Raw genomic sequence first — 17601 nt, forward strand, 5'->3', positions numbered from 1 at the left:
TTATCATTTTATCAATCACCCTGGTCTATACCATTCCTAGAAAAAAAAAACATCTGAACACAAGAAATCCCGCTGCAGCTTAGAAATCAGTATGTTCGTTTTGCCTGGGCATTTCTTGGGGAAAAGTACCAGTAACAAAATGGCCTGGCAAATATACAAAATGTATATGAGGCTATTATTATTTCCCTCTATACCCTTATTAGTTACTGGCATGTGCAACCCTGTATTCATCTTAGAACAGCACGTAAAGTGCCTACTAGCACTCTGCTGGGGCAAGTATGAGCCTCCTCCTACACTCTGTATTCCCTATATAACCCCTAAAAGAAACATTCACATTTGACTCTGATTCATGGTCCTTATAGAAGTGCAATATAGCTTATTGTGAGCTTAGAAATAGAATGAACAGCCTATGGTATATTTTTCTACAGTGTATTTTTCCACAGTACTTTTGCTGTGTGTATATTGTCTTATTTGATTTCCATCCAAAATATGATTGGTGTAACACTCTATTGCAATCAGATTGTCCTCCTACCTATGTATTTCTGTATAGATTTGTGAATGAGCCAGCATGCACAGATAAAACCTCCAGCTTTAGCATCATTAGATAAGGACAGCTTTGTTAAATGACCTGTATATCACAAAGCTCAAGGCAAGCTGAAGCAGAAAAACCCCTGTGAATACAGGGTCTCTGTCACAAACTTGTGCTGTTACTATGTACCCCATTTATTAAATATGATGGTTGAGTAAATTAGATCAAGAAAGTTACCACTACAATGGTATTCACCCTTCCATTATTAAAGACTGATTCTCATATCACTTGAGGTATTTATACTGTGCCTTTTTTCCCTCCCCAAGTGGCTAGTTCTAGAATGAACGTCTGATAAAATTCAGCACAATCAGGTATGTAAGAAAAACACTGTCATGCTGAAGAGATTGTGATATGTTGCAAGAGCCATATTGAATGAAGGAGATAATATTGGTATAGGTTACGCAAAGCTCTGTTTTTATTCTTAGAGGTTAACACCTCTGGTTACTGAATAGAAAAGATAAGTTAATATACATGCTCTTTGATCATTTTGGAAGGAAATTAAATACTTTGTGGAGAAATACTGAAATGAAAGCTATTTGTCCTGTGCTTACTAATATATATGCTGGGTCCCCAAATATTCTGCACTTGGTTTCTTTCTTTGGGAATAGGTGTTCTAATGGATTAAATTTAGGAGTGTAAACGAGGAGTTCTGAGTTCTCAACTCCACTGCTCAATTCTTAAATGAATCACACAGTACCATAGAATCTCAAGGGATAGAAATTCCATGCTTGAATGATAAGAGTATATCATAGAAATATACTACCGACCACCTAACCAGGTTGGTGACAGTGATTGTGAAATTCTCAGGGAAATTAGAGAGGCTACAAATACAGAAAACCCAATAATAATGGGGAATTTCAACTATCCCCATATTGACTGGGAACATGTTGCCTCATGATGGGATGCAGAGATAAAATTTCTAGGCAACATCAATGACTGCTTCTTGGAGCAACTAGACCTGGAACCCCCAAGGGGAGAGGCAATTCTTCATTTAGTCCTAAGTGGCGCACAAGATCTAATCCAAGAGGTTAATATAGTTGAACCGCTCGGTAATAGCAACCATAATGTAATTAAATTTAACATCCTTCTGGGGGGGGGGAGGGGACGGGGGATTTCCAAAGAAACCCACCACAGTAGCATTTAACTTTAAAAAGGAGAATTACACAAAAATGAGGAGGCTAGTTAAACAGATATTAAAAAGAACAGTCACAAGAGTGAAATGCCTGCAAGCTGCATGGAAACTTTTAAAAAAGCCCATAACAGAAATTCAAACTATATGTAAACCCTAAATAAAAAACCAAAACAGCAAGAGGACCAAAGCACTGCCACCATGGCTAAAGAGAATAAAAGAGGTGGTTAGAGTCAAAAAGGCATCCTTTAAAAATCCTACTGAGGAAAACAGAAAGGAGAATAAACTCTGGCAAGTCAAGTGTAAAAGTATAATTAGGCCGGCCAAAAAAGAATTTGAAGAGCAATTAGCAAAAGACACAAAAACTAACAACAAAAAATATTTTGTTAAAGTACATCTGAAGCAGGAAGCCATCCAAACAATCAGTGGGGCCACTGGACAATCGAGGTGCTAAAGGGGCACTCAAAGAAGTCAGGCCGTTGCAGAGAAGCTAAATTAATTCTTTGCATTGATCTTCACTGCAGAGGATGATGTAAATTCTTTTTAAATCTGAGGAACTGTCCTAGATTGAGATGTCAAGAGAGATGGTTTTGGAACAAATTGATAAGTTAAACAGTAATACGTCACCAGGACCAGATGGTATTCACCCAAAAGTTCTGAAGGAACTCAAATATGAAATTGCAGAACTATTAATGGTGGTATGTAACTTATCACTTAAATCAGTCTCTTTACCAGATGACTGGCAGATAGCTAATTTTATGCAAATTTTTAAAAAAGGGCTCCAGATGTGAGCCTGGCAATCACAGGCCAGAAAGCATAACTTTAGTCCCAGGTAAACTGGTTTAACCCATAGTAAAGAACAGAATTATCAGACACACAGATGGCATAATATGTTGGGGAATAGTCTATATGGCTTTTGTAAAGGTAAATAATGCCTCACCAATCTATTTCAGGAGGTCAACAAACATGTGGGCAAGGGTGATTCTGCATATTTAGACTTTCAGAAAGTCTTTGACAACATCCCTCAACAAAGGCTCTTAGGCAAAGTAAGCAGTCATGGGATAAAAAGGGGAAGGTCCTCTCATGGGTCAGTCACTGGTTAAAAGATAGGAAACAAAGGGTGGGAATAAATGGACAGTTTATATACTGGAGAGAGGTAAATAGCAGAGCCCCTCAAGGATCTGTACTGGGACCAGTGCTGTTCAACATATTCATAAATGATCTGGAAAAAGGGATAAACAGTCAGGTAGAAAAGTTTGCAGATGAAACAAAATGAATCAAGATAGTTAAGTCCAAAGCTGACTGCGAAGAGCTACAAAGGGATCTCACAAAACTGGGTGATGGGGCAAGAAAATAGCAGATGAACTTCAATGTTGATAAATGCAATGAAATGCACATTGGAAAACATAATCCCAACTACACATATCAAATGATGGGGTCTAAATTAACTGTTACCACTCAAGAAAGAGATCTTGGAGTCATTGTGGATAGTTCTCTGAAAATATCTGGTCAATGTGCAGCAGTAGTCAGAAAAGCAAACAGAATGTTAGGAGCCATTGGGAAAGCAACAGATAAGAAGACAGAAAAGATCATAATGCCACTATGTAAATTAATGACAGGTTTCAGAGTAACAGCCATGTTAGTCTGTATTCGCAAAAAGAAAAGGAGTACTTGTGGCACCTTAGAGACTAACCAATTTATTTGAGCATAAGCTTTCGTGAGCTACAGCTCAAAGCTTATGCTCAAATAAATTGGTTAGTCTCTAAGGTGCCACAAGTACTCCTTTTCTTTTTATGTAAATTAATGGTCTGCACACACCTTGAATACTGCTCTGGTCGCCCCATCTCAAAAAAGATATATTAGAATTGGGAAAGGTACAAAGAAGGGCAACAATAATGATTAGGAATATGGAACAGCTTCTGTATGAGGAGAGATTAAATACACTGAGACTGTTCTGCTTGGAAAAAGAGACTGATGGGGCCATGGGCAGCACGTGAACTGCTGGCTTGGGGAGGCTAGCCTCCAGCCGTGCCCCTTCTGCCCAAGGCCCTGCACCTTCTGCCCCCCCACCCCGAGACCCATGGTGAGCCCCCCAACCCCAAAGAAATGCCAGGAGGGCGAGCAGCATGTAGCCCCAGCCCTGGAGCGTGGGAGGGTGAGAAGGCAGGCGGCGCGTGGCCCCAACCTCCCCAGCTGCACCAGCGTGGGTAGGCGGGCAGCCCACAGCGGAATACTTGGGGACTGGAGCCACATGCAGGGAGCGTTACAGCAGGGAACGGGGTCATGACTGGGTATTTGGGGAGGCAAAGCCTCCCCAGCCTATGCGACCCGCTGCCCATGGATGGGGCATATAATACAGGTTTGTAAAATCATGGATGGTGTGGAGAAAGTGATAGGAAAGTGTTATTTACCCCTTCTCATAACAAATCAATCAGCAGTCAGCCAATGAAATTAAATAGGCACCAGGTTTAAAATAAACATAAGGAAATACTTCTTCAATCAAAGTACAGTCAACCTGTGGAACTTGTTGCCAGGGGATGCTGTGAAGGCCAAAAGTACAACTGGGTTAAAAAAAGAACTGGGTAAATTCATGAAGGATAGGTCCATCAATGGCTATTAGCCAAGATGGTCAGGGATGTGACCCCATGATCTGGGTGTCCCTAAAGCTCTGACTGCTAAAAGCTGGGGCTGGACGACAGGGGATGGATCACTCGATATATTGCCCTGTTCTCTTCCTGCCTCTGAAGCATCTGGCACTGGCCACTGTTGGAAGACAGGATACAGGGCTGGATGGACCATTGGTCTGACCCTAGTATGCTCTTATGCTAATTTACTTTGTGACCTAAGGTAAATCATTTAGGGCTGATTTTTATGTTGTAGCCTTGACTAAGCGGTGGTGCCTAAACTGCACTAATCCAGATGTAACTCCAGAAGGCACTGTGAGTCAGAGACAGGCCAATTCCTCCCCTGCTTCCTCCTTGCCTATACCAGCAGTAATTTATTATCCCCCAGTGTCTTCTGGCTCAGCTATTCTAGGCAGAAAGTGGTGGAGTGTGGAACTAAGACTTCATCCCCTACCCACTCACTCTGGGGAGAAAAACAGGCAAGTAGCCCTGCTTTTTCCTAAGTGATTGGACCCAAAGTAGGGTGGGTAAGGGGGATTCTTACTTCATGGCATGAGCATGTAGCAGATATCGCAACCTAGCCCTTAACCCCAAATGTCTCAAACTCAAATGACCACGAGGGCCACATGAGGATTAGTACATTGGCTTGAGGGCTGCATCACTTTCACCCCGCCCCCCGCTGCCCTGCCCCCACTCCACCTCTTCCATGATGCCCTGCCCCTGCCCCACCTCTTCCCACCCCTTCTCTGCCCCCATTCCCAGGTGGGGTTTGGGGTACAGCAGGGGCTCAGGGCAGGGGGTTGGGGTGCAGGAGGGGGTTGGGGTGTGTCAGCGGGGTCAGCTGCAGGAGGGGTTCGGGGGCTGGGCTCTGGCCCGGCACGTACCGGGGGCAGGGCAGGCTTCCTGCCTGCCTGCCATGTCCCCGTGCTGCTTCGGGAAGCAGCCAGAACTTGGGGGAGAGGGGCAGGGCACGAGGGTCTGTGTGTTGCCCTGGCCATGCCTCCAGGCACCGCCCCCCGTAGCTCCCATTGGCCGGGAACAGGGAACCGCGACCAATGGGAGCTTCAGGGGAGGTACCTGGAGGAGCGGCCAGGGCAATACACAGACCCGTGCTCCCATCCTCCCACCCCCAGGTCCTGGCCACTTCCCAGAGCGGCGCAGGGGCAGGGCAGGCAGGCAGGCAGCCTGCCCTGCCCCGGTGCACACCGGGCTGGAGCTGCTCTAGGTAAACGCGGGAGGACCACGGGGAGCTGGCAGGCCGCAGGAAATAGCCCCCCATGCGGCCTGCGGGCCGTGTGTTTGACACCCCTGCCTTAACCTCTCCTTACTGAATGCAGCCATAATGTATGTGAGCACAACCACAATGAATTCCATGGAGTTATAGTATCATACACTTGGGATCGATTTACTCTTGGTCTCTATACTGTCACTAAAATATTAATAGCTTATTACCATTACTTAGGCAATGTTTGTACAGTGCTTTCCTAGCATGAAGTGCCATGTAAGTGCTAAGGACTAAAGAAAATGTTAAAAATCTGAAAATTACCTCTTATGAAAATCATAATGGTTAACCTTTGGGGATGATTTACACTCCTTAGCTAGAAGAAAAGGAGTACTTGTGGCACCTTAGAGACTAACCAATTTAGTCTGTATTCGCAAAAAGAAAAGGAGTACTTGTGGCACCTTAGAGACTAACCAATGCATCTGATGAAGTGAGCTGTAGCTCACGAAAGCTTATGCTCTAATAAATTGGTTAGTCTCTAAGGTGCCACAAGTACTCCTTTTCTTTTTGCGAATACAGACTAACACGGCTGTTACTCTGAAACCACTCCTTAGCTAGATCACTCTTGTTGAACCATATTGCTGAACTCTTCCCCGGAATAACAATCGCCAGCTCTCTGATGAGCATGCTATTCACTTCGTCCCTGAAAAGGCCCCTGTTTATTTAAAAAGGAATTAATTTTATTAAAAGTCCAACTTTTGCTTTTGTTATTGTTGCCCCTTTGGCCCAAGCAGTTAGACAAGATTCAGGGCCATTTAGGGTTGTTTTCATTAGGAGAAGAAATTGATGATACAACTTGGGTTTATTCTTTGGTGCAATACTGTTTATTTACAAAGAATGTACACAAAGTCCTGTTTCCCTGACCACGGTAGAAACAAACAACAGCAGACAGTTTCCTTGCTTGGAAATCCCCACATCAGCCTCCCCAGTGAGTTCTGTACTCAAGAAGCTCAGTCTCTGCTCTCTCTGTCAGGGCTATGCCCATGGCTGCTCCTCTTACTATCAGCTGGCTCTCTCTTTTCTAAGACACAAACTACTTGCCAAACAATCCCTTAGCCCCTGTTTTACCAGGTAACCTCCTCAGACCACATGGTTTAGCCCTGCTCAGACTTCACCATGTGGCCTAGTGCCTTGGGCAATAGCTTCCTACTGTTTTCAGCTGTCACTGATTTCTCCTTCCATTTAGCCTGAAAGAAGGGTGCTTAGTACACCCATCAGCTTTAGCCAGGCCTGTGACTAGCTATAGCTTGAAACAAAATTGATGGCATCCATTAACACCTTCCCGCATAACATCCTAATGCAAGGCACTAAGAACAAAGTGTTCAAGTTTCAAAGTGCCAACTTTGTTATAAGGACAAGTATTGGGTTCATCAGACCCAGAGTCCCTGGAAATTGTCATCTTGCATGCACTACATTTGATCCCGCCACAGTCGTTACTGTCCTCAGAATCAGGAAGGTTGTCTTATAATTATGTTACTATATTAATTCTGTGTGAATTTTATACAAAAGGTACGGAATGGCCAGATCTGCAGTTGGTGTAATTAGGCTTCCATTGACCCCATTGCATTTTATTTATTTATTTGGATTTTGATTAAGTGCAGTACAATGGTGCCCTTGCAATACTCCGGGTGCCCTTGACAATCTTTTAAGATTACAATAAACAGACACATCATTTCCCCTGGATCAAATCAAATAACCAGAGACAACATCAGTATAATAGGAATTGAATTAACCTCCCACATAATACCCAAAAGCCCACAGTGCTGCAACCCAACTTCATGTAACCCCGTCTCCTCATGGACAAAGGGACAACAGGCACGCTTTGCAGCACACTGAAGGCTACCAAACCAGGGCAGTTACTAATCTGGAGATGAAGTGAGTCCCATAAGTCCTCAGACCCCTAACAGAGAATGCCCTGCCAGTCACCCCTACTTTCCTATTCTGATGGGACTTCAGGACAGGTGCCTCCACCGGCCACAACCGTGGCTGTGACATAGGGGAGAGACAGGCAGCGTTTAAGATGAAATTGGGCTGTATCATTTCCTCTGGCACTGCACCTTCATCCTTTCCCCTTGAAGGAGGGGGCAATAAACAAGATACATCCACTCTGCAGTTGCTGTGCCACACTAGATTAGGCAGCTCAGCATTCAGCACACAGTCAGAAGCTGGGTTACCAGTTCTAATCCAGCGAATGACAGCTGATGCTGGGAACACAGAACAAGCAGTCCCTGGGGGAGAGGGGTCTTAGGTTATTAAGGGCTTTAAATAATGACATTAAAATCTTAAAGGGCATTCAGTGCAAATGATTGGTGGCACCAACAGCCCCACGTAGCCCTGCTATGTTCTGCAGTAGCTTTGAGCGGTTTTTCAGAAGTACTCCCAAATTAAGTGTATCACAGTGATACAGCCTCGCTGGCCGCAGGCGGTATATTGACCCTTGTCGGAGGCATTCCAGGGCAGGGGACATGTCAGAGGCATGAGAGGGAGCACTGCTGCTGCAGTGCCCTAGAAGGGCCAGTTCAGCAGGGTGCAAATTAGGGCTGCCTCAGGGCTGGAGACCAAACTGGCCCCTAACAGACTCTGAATAGGCAAAGCACAACTCCCCCCCAGCAGCATCAGCACAGGGATGAATCAGACCAACATTCGTAAAGGGAAGCGAGACATATCTGACATTTCCACTGATCAGATTTCTATCTGGCACAAGCCCATTGATGCCCTTGGAGTTACACCGGAGATGGAATTGGCCCATTGACTCCAGAGGCGGTATTGTTTCACCAAATATAAGTAAGTTTCCATGCTCTGGTTGCCATGGGGATAGTGCTCAGATTGTGCCACTTTATCATTTCTTTCCCACCTTCTTGGATAAAGTGAATACTTTGGATTCTAGGCCAGAAATATGCATATGCAAAATGTTAACATACAAACCAAGCAACCTGAAAGCTGTAATATGCTCTCTGACTGGCAGATTTTAATCTTCGCTTTTGAGAAACACAGTGGCTGTAGAAAATGATAATTCACAATCCACACAGACTCTCTTGCCCCTCAGTACCATTCCTCTCCTTCATTTTGTTGCCATAAATATATAAGGAGATGAAAAATTTCAGACAAAAGCTTGGGAGCACAATTGTTTTCCATGTTTGATCAGGACAGGGAGGGAGACTGAAAGTCTGAGAGGTTTCAGAACATTATGAGTAAACTCCCAGCTATTACATGTTGGTACTTCTTTTTCAGCAAAACAATAGGCCTAAATCATCCACTTCATGGGAAAAGGAGGGATTTCAAGGGAAGAAATCTTTGTGAGGCTCTCTCTAGGGCAGGAGTGGGCAATATTTTTCACCGGGGCGCTACTCCATGAATTTTGGTAAGTTGTAAGCTGCACATTTCTACTATATTAATGGAGGGAGTGTGGGGTCTGGGAGGGAGTTTGGGTGCAGGAGGGGGCTCCGGGCTGGGGTAGGGGATTGCGGTGCAGGGTCTGGGAGGGAGTTTGGGTGCAGGAGGGGGTTCTGACCTGGGGCATGGGGTTGGGGTGCAGGAGGGGGTGTGAGGCTCTGGCCAGGAGGCGTTTACCACAGGTGGCTTGCAGCTGGTGGCACAGAAGGGCTCAGGCAGGCTGCCTGCATGCCATGGCTCCATGCCAATCCCGGAAGCGGCTGCGGCCAGCTGCTGCTGGCATGTCTCTGTGCACCTCTTGGGGGAGAGGACCAGCGGGTCTCCGTGCGCTGCCCATGCCTGCAAGCACTGTCCTCACAGCTCCCATTGGCTGGAAACCCATTGGCCTGTTTCCAGCCAATGGGAGCTGTGAGGACAGTGCGGGGGATGGGGGCAGTGCGTGGAGCTGCCTTTCCGCTCACCAGGGGCATGCAGAGACATGCCAGCAGCAGCTGGCTGCTTCTGAGACTGGCATGGGGCCACGGCAGGCACGCAGCCTGCCTGAGCACCCCACTGCACTGCGGGACTTTTAGCAGCCCGGAGATCGTGAGGGGGCAGCCAAAAAGCCTGGCAGGCCAGACAGGCAGGCCGTATTTTGCCCAGGGGGAAAGAAGAGAGAAGATGAATTGGCCACAAGTCCCACCATGGAATAGGCAACAGGACCCACCCAGAACTGCTGAAGATCCCCACAGTCCAGCACCCTCCCACTGCCAGTCCATGGCTGTGGGTGCATCAAGGAGTCCTGGTAGGGGAGGAAGGGAGCTCCAGAGAAAAGATACCACCACCCGTAGAATCAGTGGAATCCATGACAATATACAATGTGGGAGAAAATTGCCCTGGTGTGGCTGATCTGGTTTTGAGAATGGATCTGCTGATCCCTGAGACAAGAGACTTAGCACTATGTGTTGGGGCGATCTTTCCAAAAATGAAGGCTGATATGCTTTACTTTTAGGCATAGGTGACATGTATGGGCAGCTTCAGGGGTTGCTTTCCTCCTGCCATTGCCCAATGAAAAATTGGCTGTTCATTAGCTCAGCCAATGCTGAGTACTGTCAGAGGTCGGCTGGAAGGAACCCATGGTCTGGAGCCATGGAATCACTTGAGGAGGTGGAAAGGGAATGCATGTCAGTGGAACTGATGCTGTGTTTAGCCCAGTATAATAGTTTTCCCTATATTTTTATTAGACAATAACTCTCCTTAGAAGGCTTGTCATTTTGACATTATGCAGACATATCAGAGAATGAAGACCCAAACATATGGACACAGGAAGTGCTCAGGTCATGAACAGGGCTCTAAGGTGCTGCAGTAATACAAATAATTAATAAGTATTAATGATTTATATCTGGTCCTGAATACTTTATACAAAACCTACTTCCATTGAGGAAATCATACAACTATGCAATTATGACAAGGAGTGAAATAATCGAATGATTCATGTAGGCTCATTATCATGATAATCTTAAAATAGGATCATTCAATAAAAGGGTGCATCTGATATTGTTAAATACTAGAAAAAGTATCATGAATTTAAGGTAAGCTGGAGGGATAGAATAGCAGGTACCTTGACTTCTTTGATTTACTTTATTTGGGGAGTTGGATTTTTTTTTTACTTAATGATAGATAAAATAACCTTCTAGCATAGGTGCTGAAACTAGGGGTGCTGGCAATGCTGCTGCACCCCCTGGCTTGAAGTAGTAATAACAACCCAAATACATGGTTTCCACCATCAGCACCCCCCACTATAAAAATTGTTCCAGCACCACTGCCTTCTAGTGCTAGGATTTTTCTGCTGGCTTGGTATATGCATCATATGTTTCTTTAGGTACTTTCTTGGCCAGCATACAAAAATAATTAAACAAGTAAACTTAGTTTAAAGTGATTGCCATGGCAATCATGAAGAAATCTCAATGTCATCTAACATTTGTAGATTAAGGTATATGGGCCAATGTACAGATCTTATGGAAGGGAAACAAACTAACATTAGTTAGCTACAAAAAGGCCCCCAAACATCTTTGAAAGGTAGTTCATTCTAATAAAAAAACCCCACTGAATGGACTGGGAGGCTTATATGTGGTTATGAAAAATATTTCATCCTATTGTAGATTTATTTATTTATATAAAACAATCTCCATGTAATTTGAAGGCACTGGGTTATACAGATAGAAAGTACAATGGAAGTGGTTCATACAAGCTATGGCACCTAATTACACCAAAGGCTGGTTCACTAAGATTACATTAATTCATGTTGGGTACACCAGCTAGGCTCAAGACTCCAGCACACTTAACAAGTTGCAGGTTTGGGGAACGTGAATCATACAACTAGCATGATATGCACTACCTGCCACACCTCAGTGAGCTTTCTAGGCTTCACGAAAGCTTGATCTATGGGGGGGATATATCAGAGCTTTTTCTAACCCCCGCACCACCAAACTACCAACCCACCACCACACACACACATGCCCCAATATGCAGTTCACTGCACTCTATATAAACATGGAAAGTAGGTCGTGTCCATGTTTTGTAATGTTTTCTAATAATGCTTCATGTAAAAACATTAGCAAAAAACAACACAACAAACAACTCAATGTGCCCACCACTCTGGTGGGGTATTCAAAGAGTAGAGGGGATGAGCTATATGCTACCAGAGTACCAACTTTGTCCAAAACTCTTATACTCACACATGCACACGTATACACATCAACCACCTTAACCAGATACAGAAGCACGCTTTGGACTAGACTCTTTGGGGACAAGGATTATCACTTACTCTATCTTTGTACAGTGCCTAGCACAATGGGGCCCTAGCAGGGTTGCAGTGTTGCCAGCTCTCATGATTTGGTGAGTATTTGGTGTTTGTCATAAAGTCCCAGCTTCTAGAATCCCACGATTACACTAGAATCTCCGCTTTCACTAACCAAAAATTAAAAAAAAAAAAAAAGCGTCCATGGTTGCAGGGGGTGGGGGTCTATAGGTGCTACCATAGTGAAAATGTTAACTGATAAAAAGCATAGAATAAAAATGGAGACAATACTCCATATTTTTCTATAGTCATTGATATAAACATGGAATGTATTTTGCAGTCCTCAGCTTGTGTGTGTATGTATGTGGGTGAGGAGTGGAGCATACTGTAAACTGATTCAACTCCTTGTTAACACAATATGCAATCTACAATTCCAAGGAGGAGATAGCTAAAAAGAAAATAATTCAAAGGCTAAAGTTCCATCTCTGGTGACAAAATTATGATTTGCAGTTCAAAGCTGCCATCCCATTGCAGCTGCCACCCAGAGGAAGAAAAATCCCAAATATCCAAGCATGAGCTCAAAATGCAAATCAAGTCGTTATCCAGGTAATCTAGTCTAATTAATCACATTATTATGAGGTGACCATGTCAAAGCCTAAGGACTGGTCTACACTGAAAACTTACCTTGGCATAGCTACATTTCTCAGGGTATGAAAAATCCACACCTCTGAAAGATGTAACTATGCTGACCTACCCCTAGACAGTGCTAGGCTGACGGAAGAATTTTAATTGACCTGGCTACCAGCTCTCAAAGAGGTGGGTTAACTACAGCAACGGGACAGACCTTCCCATTGGAGTAGTGAATGTCTACAGTGAAATGCTATAGCACTTGGTGAGGAGATTTGGGGTGTTTTTTCCCCCTTTAAATGAACAATTTGGAAAAACCAATATGAATTGGATGTCAGCAAATCTGCATTTTTTTGCCAAAAAAAGTTTCAACTGAAAAATTTTGTCCAGTTCTACTCCATTTTCAAAAGTGATTTAGGCACTTAGGTTTTTAAAGGTATTTAGGTACCTAAAGATGCAGATAGGAACCTACCTGGGATTTTCAAAAGCACATAGGTGCCTAAGCATTTGTAAAAATCCCATTGCAGATGCCTATCTGCATCGTTAGGCACCTAAATGCCTTTAAAAATCTGACCCATTGCAGACTAAATCTGAGACATAAGTCACTTTGAAAAGGGGGTGTGGGCTCCTAAATCATTTAGGCATTTTGAAAATTTTGCTCATTAACTAAATTAAGATAATGTGTAGCTGTGCCGATCCCAACAAAGTGCTAAACTGAACTCATTTACCTTGAAGGTGAAGACTAGTTTTATGGGTCTCTGGCTCCTCCTCTGTTGGGATTCAACAGTCCAGCCTCTGCTTTTCCAGTGTTTACCCTTTTTTATTTTTATATAGAAAAACCTCCAAATGCAGTATTCTCTCTTAGCCACCTCTGGCCAGGAGGAAGTAAGGGATACTAACCAGGGAAGTGACAAATTCACTGTTATGTTTTACATTGACGAATCCAAATATTAGCTTCAATTTCCTAATAAGAATGGGTGCAATTTACTAGTGACATCATGGTTTTTTGCTTCCCAGTACTAATTCGTGCTAATATTATGCCTCACCAATAGTTCAAAGTTTAGTTTAACCAAAAAAATAGGGACCCCAGACAAACTGGCAAAGACCCTGCAAATCTTTTCTTCCATGTCAAGCCTGGCTGATCCTCATAAGGAAGCAACTAGGGAAAAGGGCCAATCCTCCATTTTGTTAGTTACGTCTATCTCCATTTAGTTTTCACTGTAATCTAATCCAGCTCTGGGCAGGTTCCCTATGCTTTTCCCCTGAGGGAATCAGCATCCTGCAAAGAGGAGAGCACAAGTAGCTGCAGCCAAAGTCTGAACAGCAACTCCCCCAAATCAGAACAGCCAGTCTTCTGGGACCATCCACTTACAGACACCTCTTCCCCCTCCCTACCTCCCACCAAACAACTGCAAAGAAGAGGAAGGAAGGAATCCTCACATGGTCAATTTTAACTTCCTCATCCTGAATGAAACAAACGATACCATTTTAAAGGGTTAAATTTGAAACTTCCTGTGCTGTATGTTTCTGACAAACAGCATAGCCGTGCAAATGTTTCATCGTGGTGCTTTGCCTTTATGACAAAGGAAACAACCACATTGCAATCGAGGGAGAACAACAGTTGCATTGCTATAATTTTTGTTTATGAAAATTTGAATGAAAAGAAACAGAGAAATGTGCTAAACAACCTGTGTTGAAAACAAAATAGTATTTGAGGGCCTATTGTACTAGGTCAGACACTGTATTATCCCAGACAAATGTGACATCCTAGATTGTCCAATTTAGCAGGGGAGGATTGTATTTTATTATATTAATCTCACTGAATTGGGCCCATTACATTTTATTGTAATTAAAAGAAGAGTTGGTTACTCTGCCCGTCATGGTCAGCTCACTGGGAACTTCTGTTTGTGCATCTGGTTTTCATAAGACAGTTTTCTAAAACACATTCTCTTACCAACATGCTGGTGCTCAGGCCAATGTTGTTATAGCATAGTTCGCTGATCGGAAGAATTACTTTTAAAATAGGGGATGGCCTTGTGGATCAGACAGTGGGCTAGGATTTTGGAGATCTGACTTCAATTCTTCGCTCTGCCACAGATTCAGTGTGACTTTGTGCACATCTGTGTCTCTGTGCCTCAGTTCCCCATCAAAAATGGGAATAAGTGTATTTCCTTTCTCTGTCTTGCCTAATTAGACTGTAAGCGCTTCAAGGCAGGGACTGTCTCTTATCTGTTTGTACAGTGACCAGCAGAGCGAGCTCTGGTTTAGGGGGGACTCTGTAGCAACGGACTTTAACAGTACTAAAGCTCTATTTCAGCTTTGTTTATACAAGATGCAGACTATCTGGACAGCTGAACATCAGAGGAGTATTTACTGCTGTGCTATTCATTGTATTGTATCAATCCTGCTGTAGCTGCAGCTTAATGCTACATCAAAGAAACTCTATTCTTATTTTAATTTGCATTGCGCTTATTAAAGAGAATCATTATTGTGGTTATGATTTAATAAACAGCAGTTTGAACCTGGGCCAGCTTAATACAGGGCTGCAAGACATAACAGCAGGGGAAAAGCGTAAGAACTTCCATTTTCCAGGCTTATGGAAAGCTTAATGCAACAGGACATCAAACAACATATTCACTTGTGCACAGTTTGTAATTAAATTACCAAAGTAGATATTTTGCATCTGGAACCATAAAACTATAAGATTCTCATACCTAACATGGGAGCTGGTTACAAAGGACCAGTTAAAATGGGGACATCGGTGTCTAATCAGCACTGTCCTTTCAGACCCTATTTAAAAAGGAGCAAGAAACCTAACAAGAAAGTTTTGACAATAGGAAGGAAATCACAGCCACCAGCAGTTAGTCTGGCCATCACTATGGGTCAGCTTTCAGTTTAATTCACCAATGACTTTTAGCCTAATGTAACAAACATTAGTTGCCTATTTTTCACTAAGGGGCTAGTCCAGAACCAAGGGGCTGAGTATAAATCATCAAAGACTGAGTGATGACAGATGTGGTAGCAAAAGGCAGATGCTCCTGCTTTTTTCTTTTTAACATCTGGACAGTCCTTTAAAATGTATTTTTAAAGAAAGTATCAGCTGCATAAGACAATAAACTAGCCTGAGTAGGCCCTGGTCTACACTAGGACTTTAGGTCGAATTTAGCAACGTTAAATCGATTTAAACCTGCACCCGTCCACACAGTGAAGCCCTTTATTTCGACTTAAAGGGCTCTTAAAATCGATTTCCTTACTCCACCCCTGACAAGTGGATTAGCGCTTAAATCGACGTTCCCAGCTCGAATTTGGGGTACTGTGGACACAATTCGATGGTATTGGCCTCCGGGAGCTATCCCAGAGTGCTCCATTCTGACCGCTCTGGACAGCACTCTCAACTCAGATGCACTGGCCAGGTAGACAGGAAAAGAACCGCGAACTTTTGACTCTCATTTCCTGTTTGGCCAGCGTGGCAAGCTGCAGGTGACCATGCAGAGCTCATCAGCACAGGTGACCATGATGGAGTCCCAGAATCGAAAAAGAGCTCCAGCATGGACCGAACGGGAGGTACGGGATCTGATCGCTGTTTGGGGAGAGGAATCCGTGCTATCAGAACTCCGTTCCAGTTTTCGAAATGCCAAAACCTTTGTGAAAATCTCCCAGGGCATGAAGGACAGAGGCCATAACAGGGACCCGAAGCAGTGCCGCGTGAAACTGAAGGAGCTGAGGCAAGCCTACCAGAAAACCAGAGAGGCGAACAGCCGCTCTGGGTCAGAGCCCCAAACATGCCGCTTCTATGATGAGCTGCATGCCATTTTAGGGGGTTCAGCCACCACTACCCCAGCCGTGTTGTTTGACTCCTTCAATGGAGATGGAGGCAATACGGAAGCAGGTTTTGGGGACGAAGAAGATGAGGAGGAGGAGGAGGTTGTAGATAGCTCACAGCAAGCAAGCGGAGAAACCGGTTTTCCCGACAGCCAGGAACTGTTTCTCACCCTAGACCTGGAGCCAGTACCCCCCGAACCCACCCAAGGCTGCCTCCTGGACCCAGCAGGCGGAGAAGGGACCTCTGGTGAGTGTACCTTTTAAAATGCTATACATGGTTTAAAAGCAAGCATGTGAAAGGATTACTTTGCCCTGGCATTTGCGGTTCTCCTAGATGTAGTCCTAAAGCCTTTGCAAAAGGTTTCTGGGGAGGGCAGCCTTATTTCGTCCTTCATGGTAGGACACTTTATCACTCCAGGCCAGTAACACATACTCGGGAATCACTGTAGAACAAAGCATTGCAGTGTATGTTTGCTGGCATTCAACCAAAATCCGTTCTTTCTCTCTCTGTGTTATCCTCAGGAGAGTGAGATATAATTCATGGTCACCTGGTTGAAATAGGGTGCTTTTCTTCAGGGACACTCAGTATAGCCCATTCCTGCTGGGCTGTTTGCCTGTGGCTAAACAGAAATGTTCCCCGCTGTTAGCCACGGGGAGGGGGGAGGGTTGAGGGGGTAGTCACGCGGTGGGAGGAGGCAAAATGCGACCTTGTAACAAAAGCACATGTGCTATGTATGTAATGTTAACAGCAAGGTTTACCCTGAAAGAGTGTAGCCACTGTTTTATAAAATGTGTCTTTTTAAATACCGCTGTCCCTTTTTTTTTCTCCACCAGCTGGATGTGTTTCAATGATCACAGGATCTTCTCCTTCCCAGAGGCTAGTGAAGCTTAGAAAGAAAAAAAAACGCACTCGAGATGAAATATTCTCCGAGCTAATGCTGTCCTCCCACACTGACAGAGCACAGACGAATGCGTGGAGGCAAATAATGTCAGAGTGCAGGAAAGCACAAAATGACCGAGAGGAGAGGTGGAGAGCTGAAGAGAGTAAGTGGCGGGCTGAAGACAGGGCTGAAGCTCAAATGTGGCGGCAGCGTGATGAGAGGAGGCAGGATTCAATGCTGAGGCTGCTGCAGGACCAAACCAGAATGCTCCAGTGTATGGTTGAGCTGCAGCAAAGGCAGCTGGAGCACAGACTGCCACTGCTGCCCCTCTGTAACCAACCGCCCTCCTCCCCAAGTTCCATAGCCTCCACACCCAGACGCCCAAGAACGCGGTGGGGGGGCCTCCGGCCAACCAGCCACTCCACAACAGAGGATTGCCCAAAAAAAAGAAGGCTGTCATTCAATAAATTTTAAA

General features: G+C 44.4%; 2 protein-coding genes across 5 annotated transcripts in view; one reads left to right on the top strand and one right to left on the bottom strand.

Annotated features, from left to right (window-relative positions):
• The window catches only part of LRRC3B (leucine rich repeat containing 3B), a 300630-nt gene that overhangs the window by 109772 nt on the left and 173257 nt on the right, over positions 1 to 17601 (bottom strand). The window lies entirely within an intron of this gene.
• LOC140906164 (uncharacterized) overlaps positions 15664 to 17601 on the top strand; it is a 114482-nt gene continuing 112544 nt past the window's right edge. Inside the window, exons 1-2 of the mRNA XM_073329664.1 lie at positions 15664 to 16492; positions 17080 to 17224. Of these exons, the coding sequence (XP_073185765.1) occupies positions 15910 to 16492; positions 17080 to 17224 (728 nt within the window). The 5' untranslated portion in view covers positions 15664 to 15909. The remainder of the gene's footprint in view (positions 16493 to 17079; positions 17225 to 17601) is intronic.

This window comes from Lepidochelys kempii, chromosome 2 (genome assembly GCF_965140265.1).
Source record: "Lepidochelys kempii isolate rLepKem1 chromosome 2, rLepKem1.hap2, whole genome shotgun sequence".
NCBI classification, from domain to species: domain Eukaryota; kingdom Metazoa; phylum Chordata; order Testudines; family Cheloniidae; genus Lepidochelys; species Lepidochelys kempii.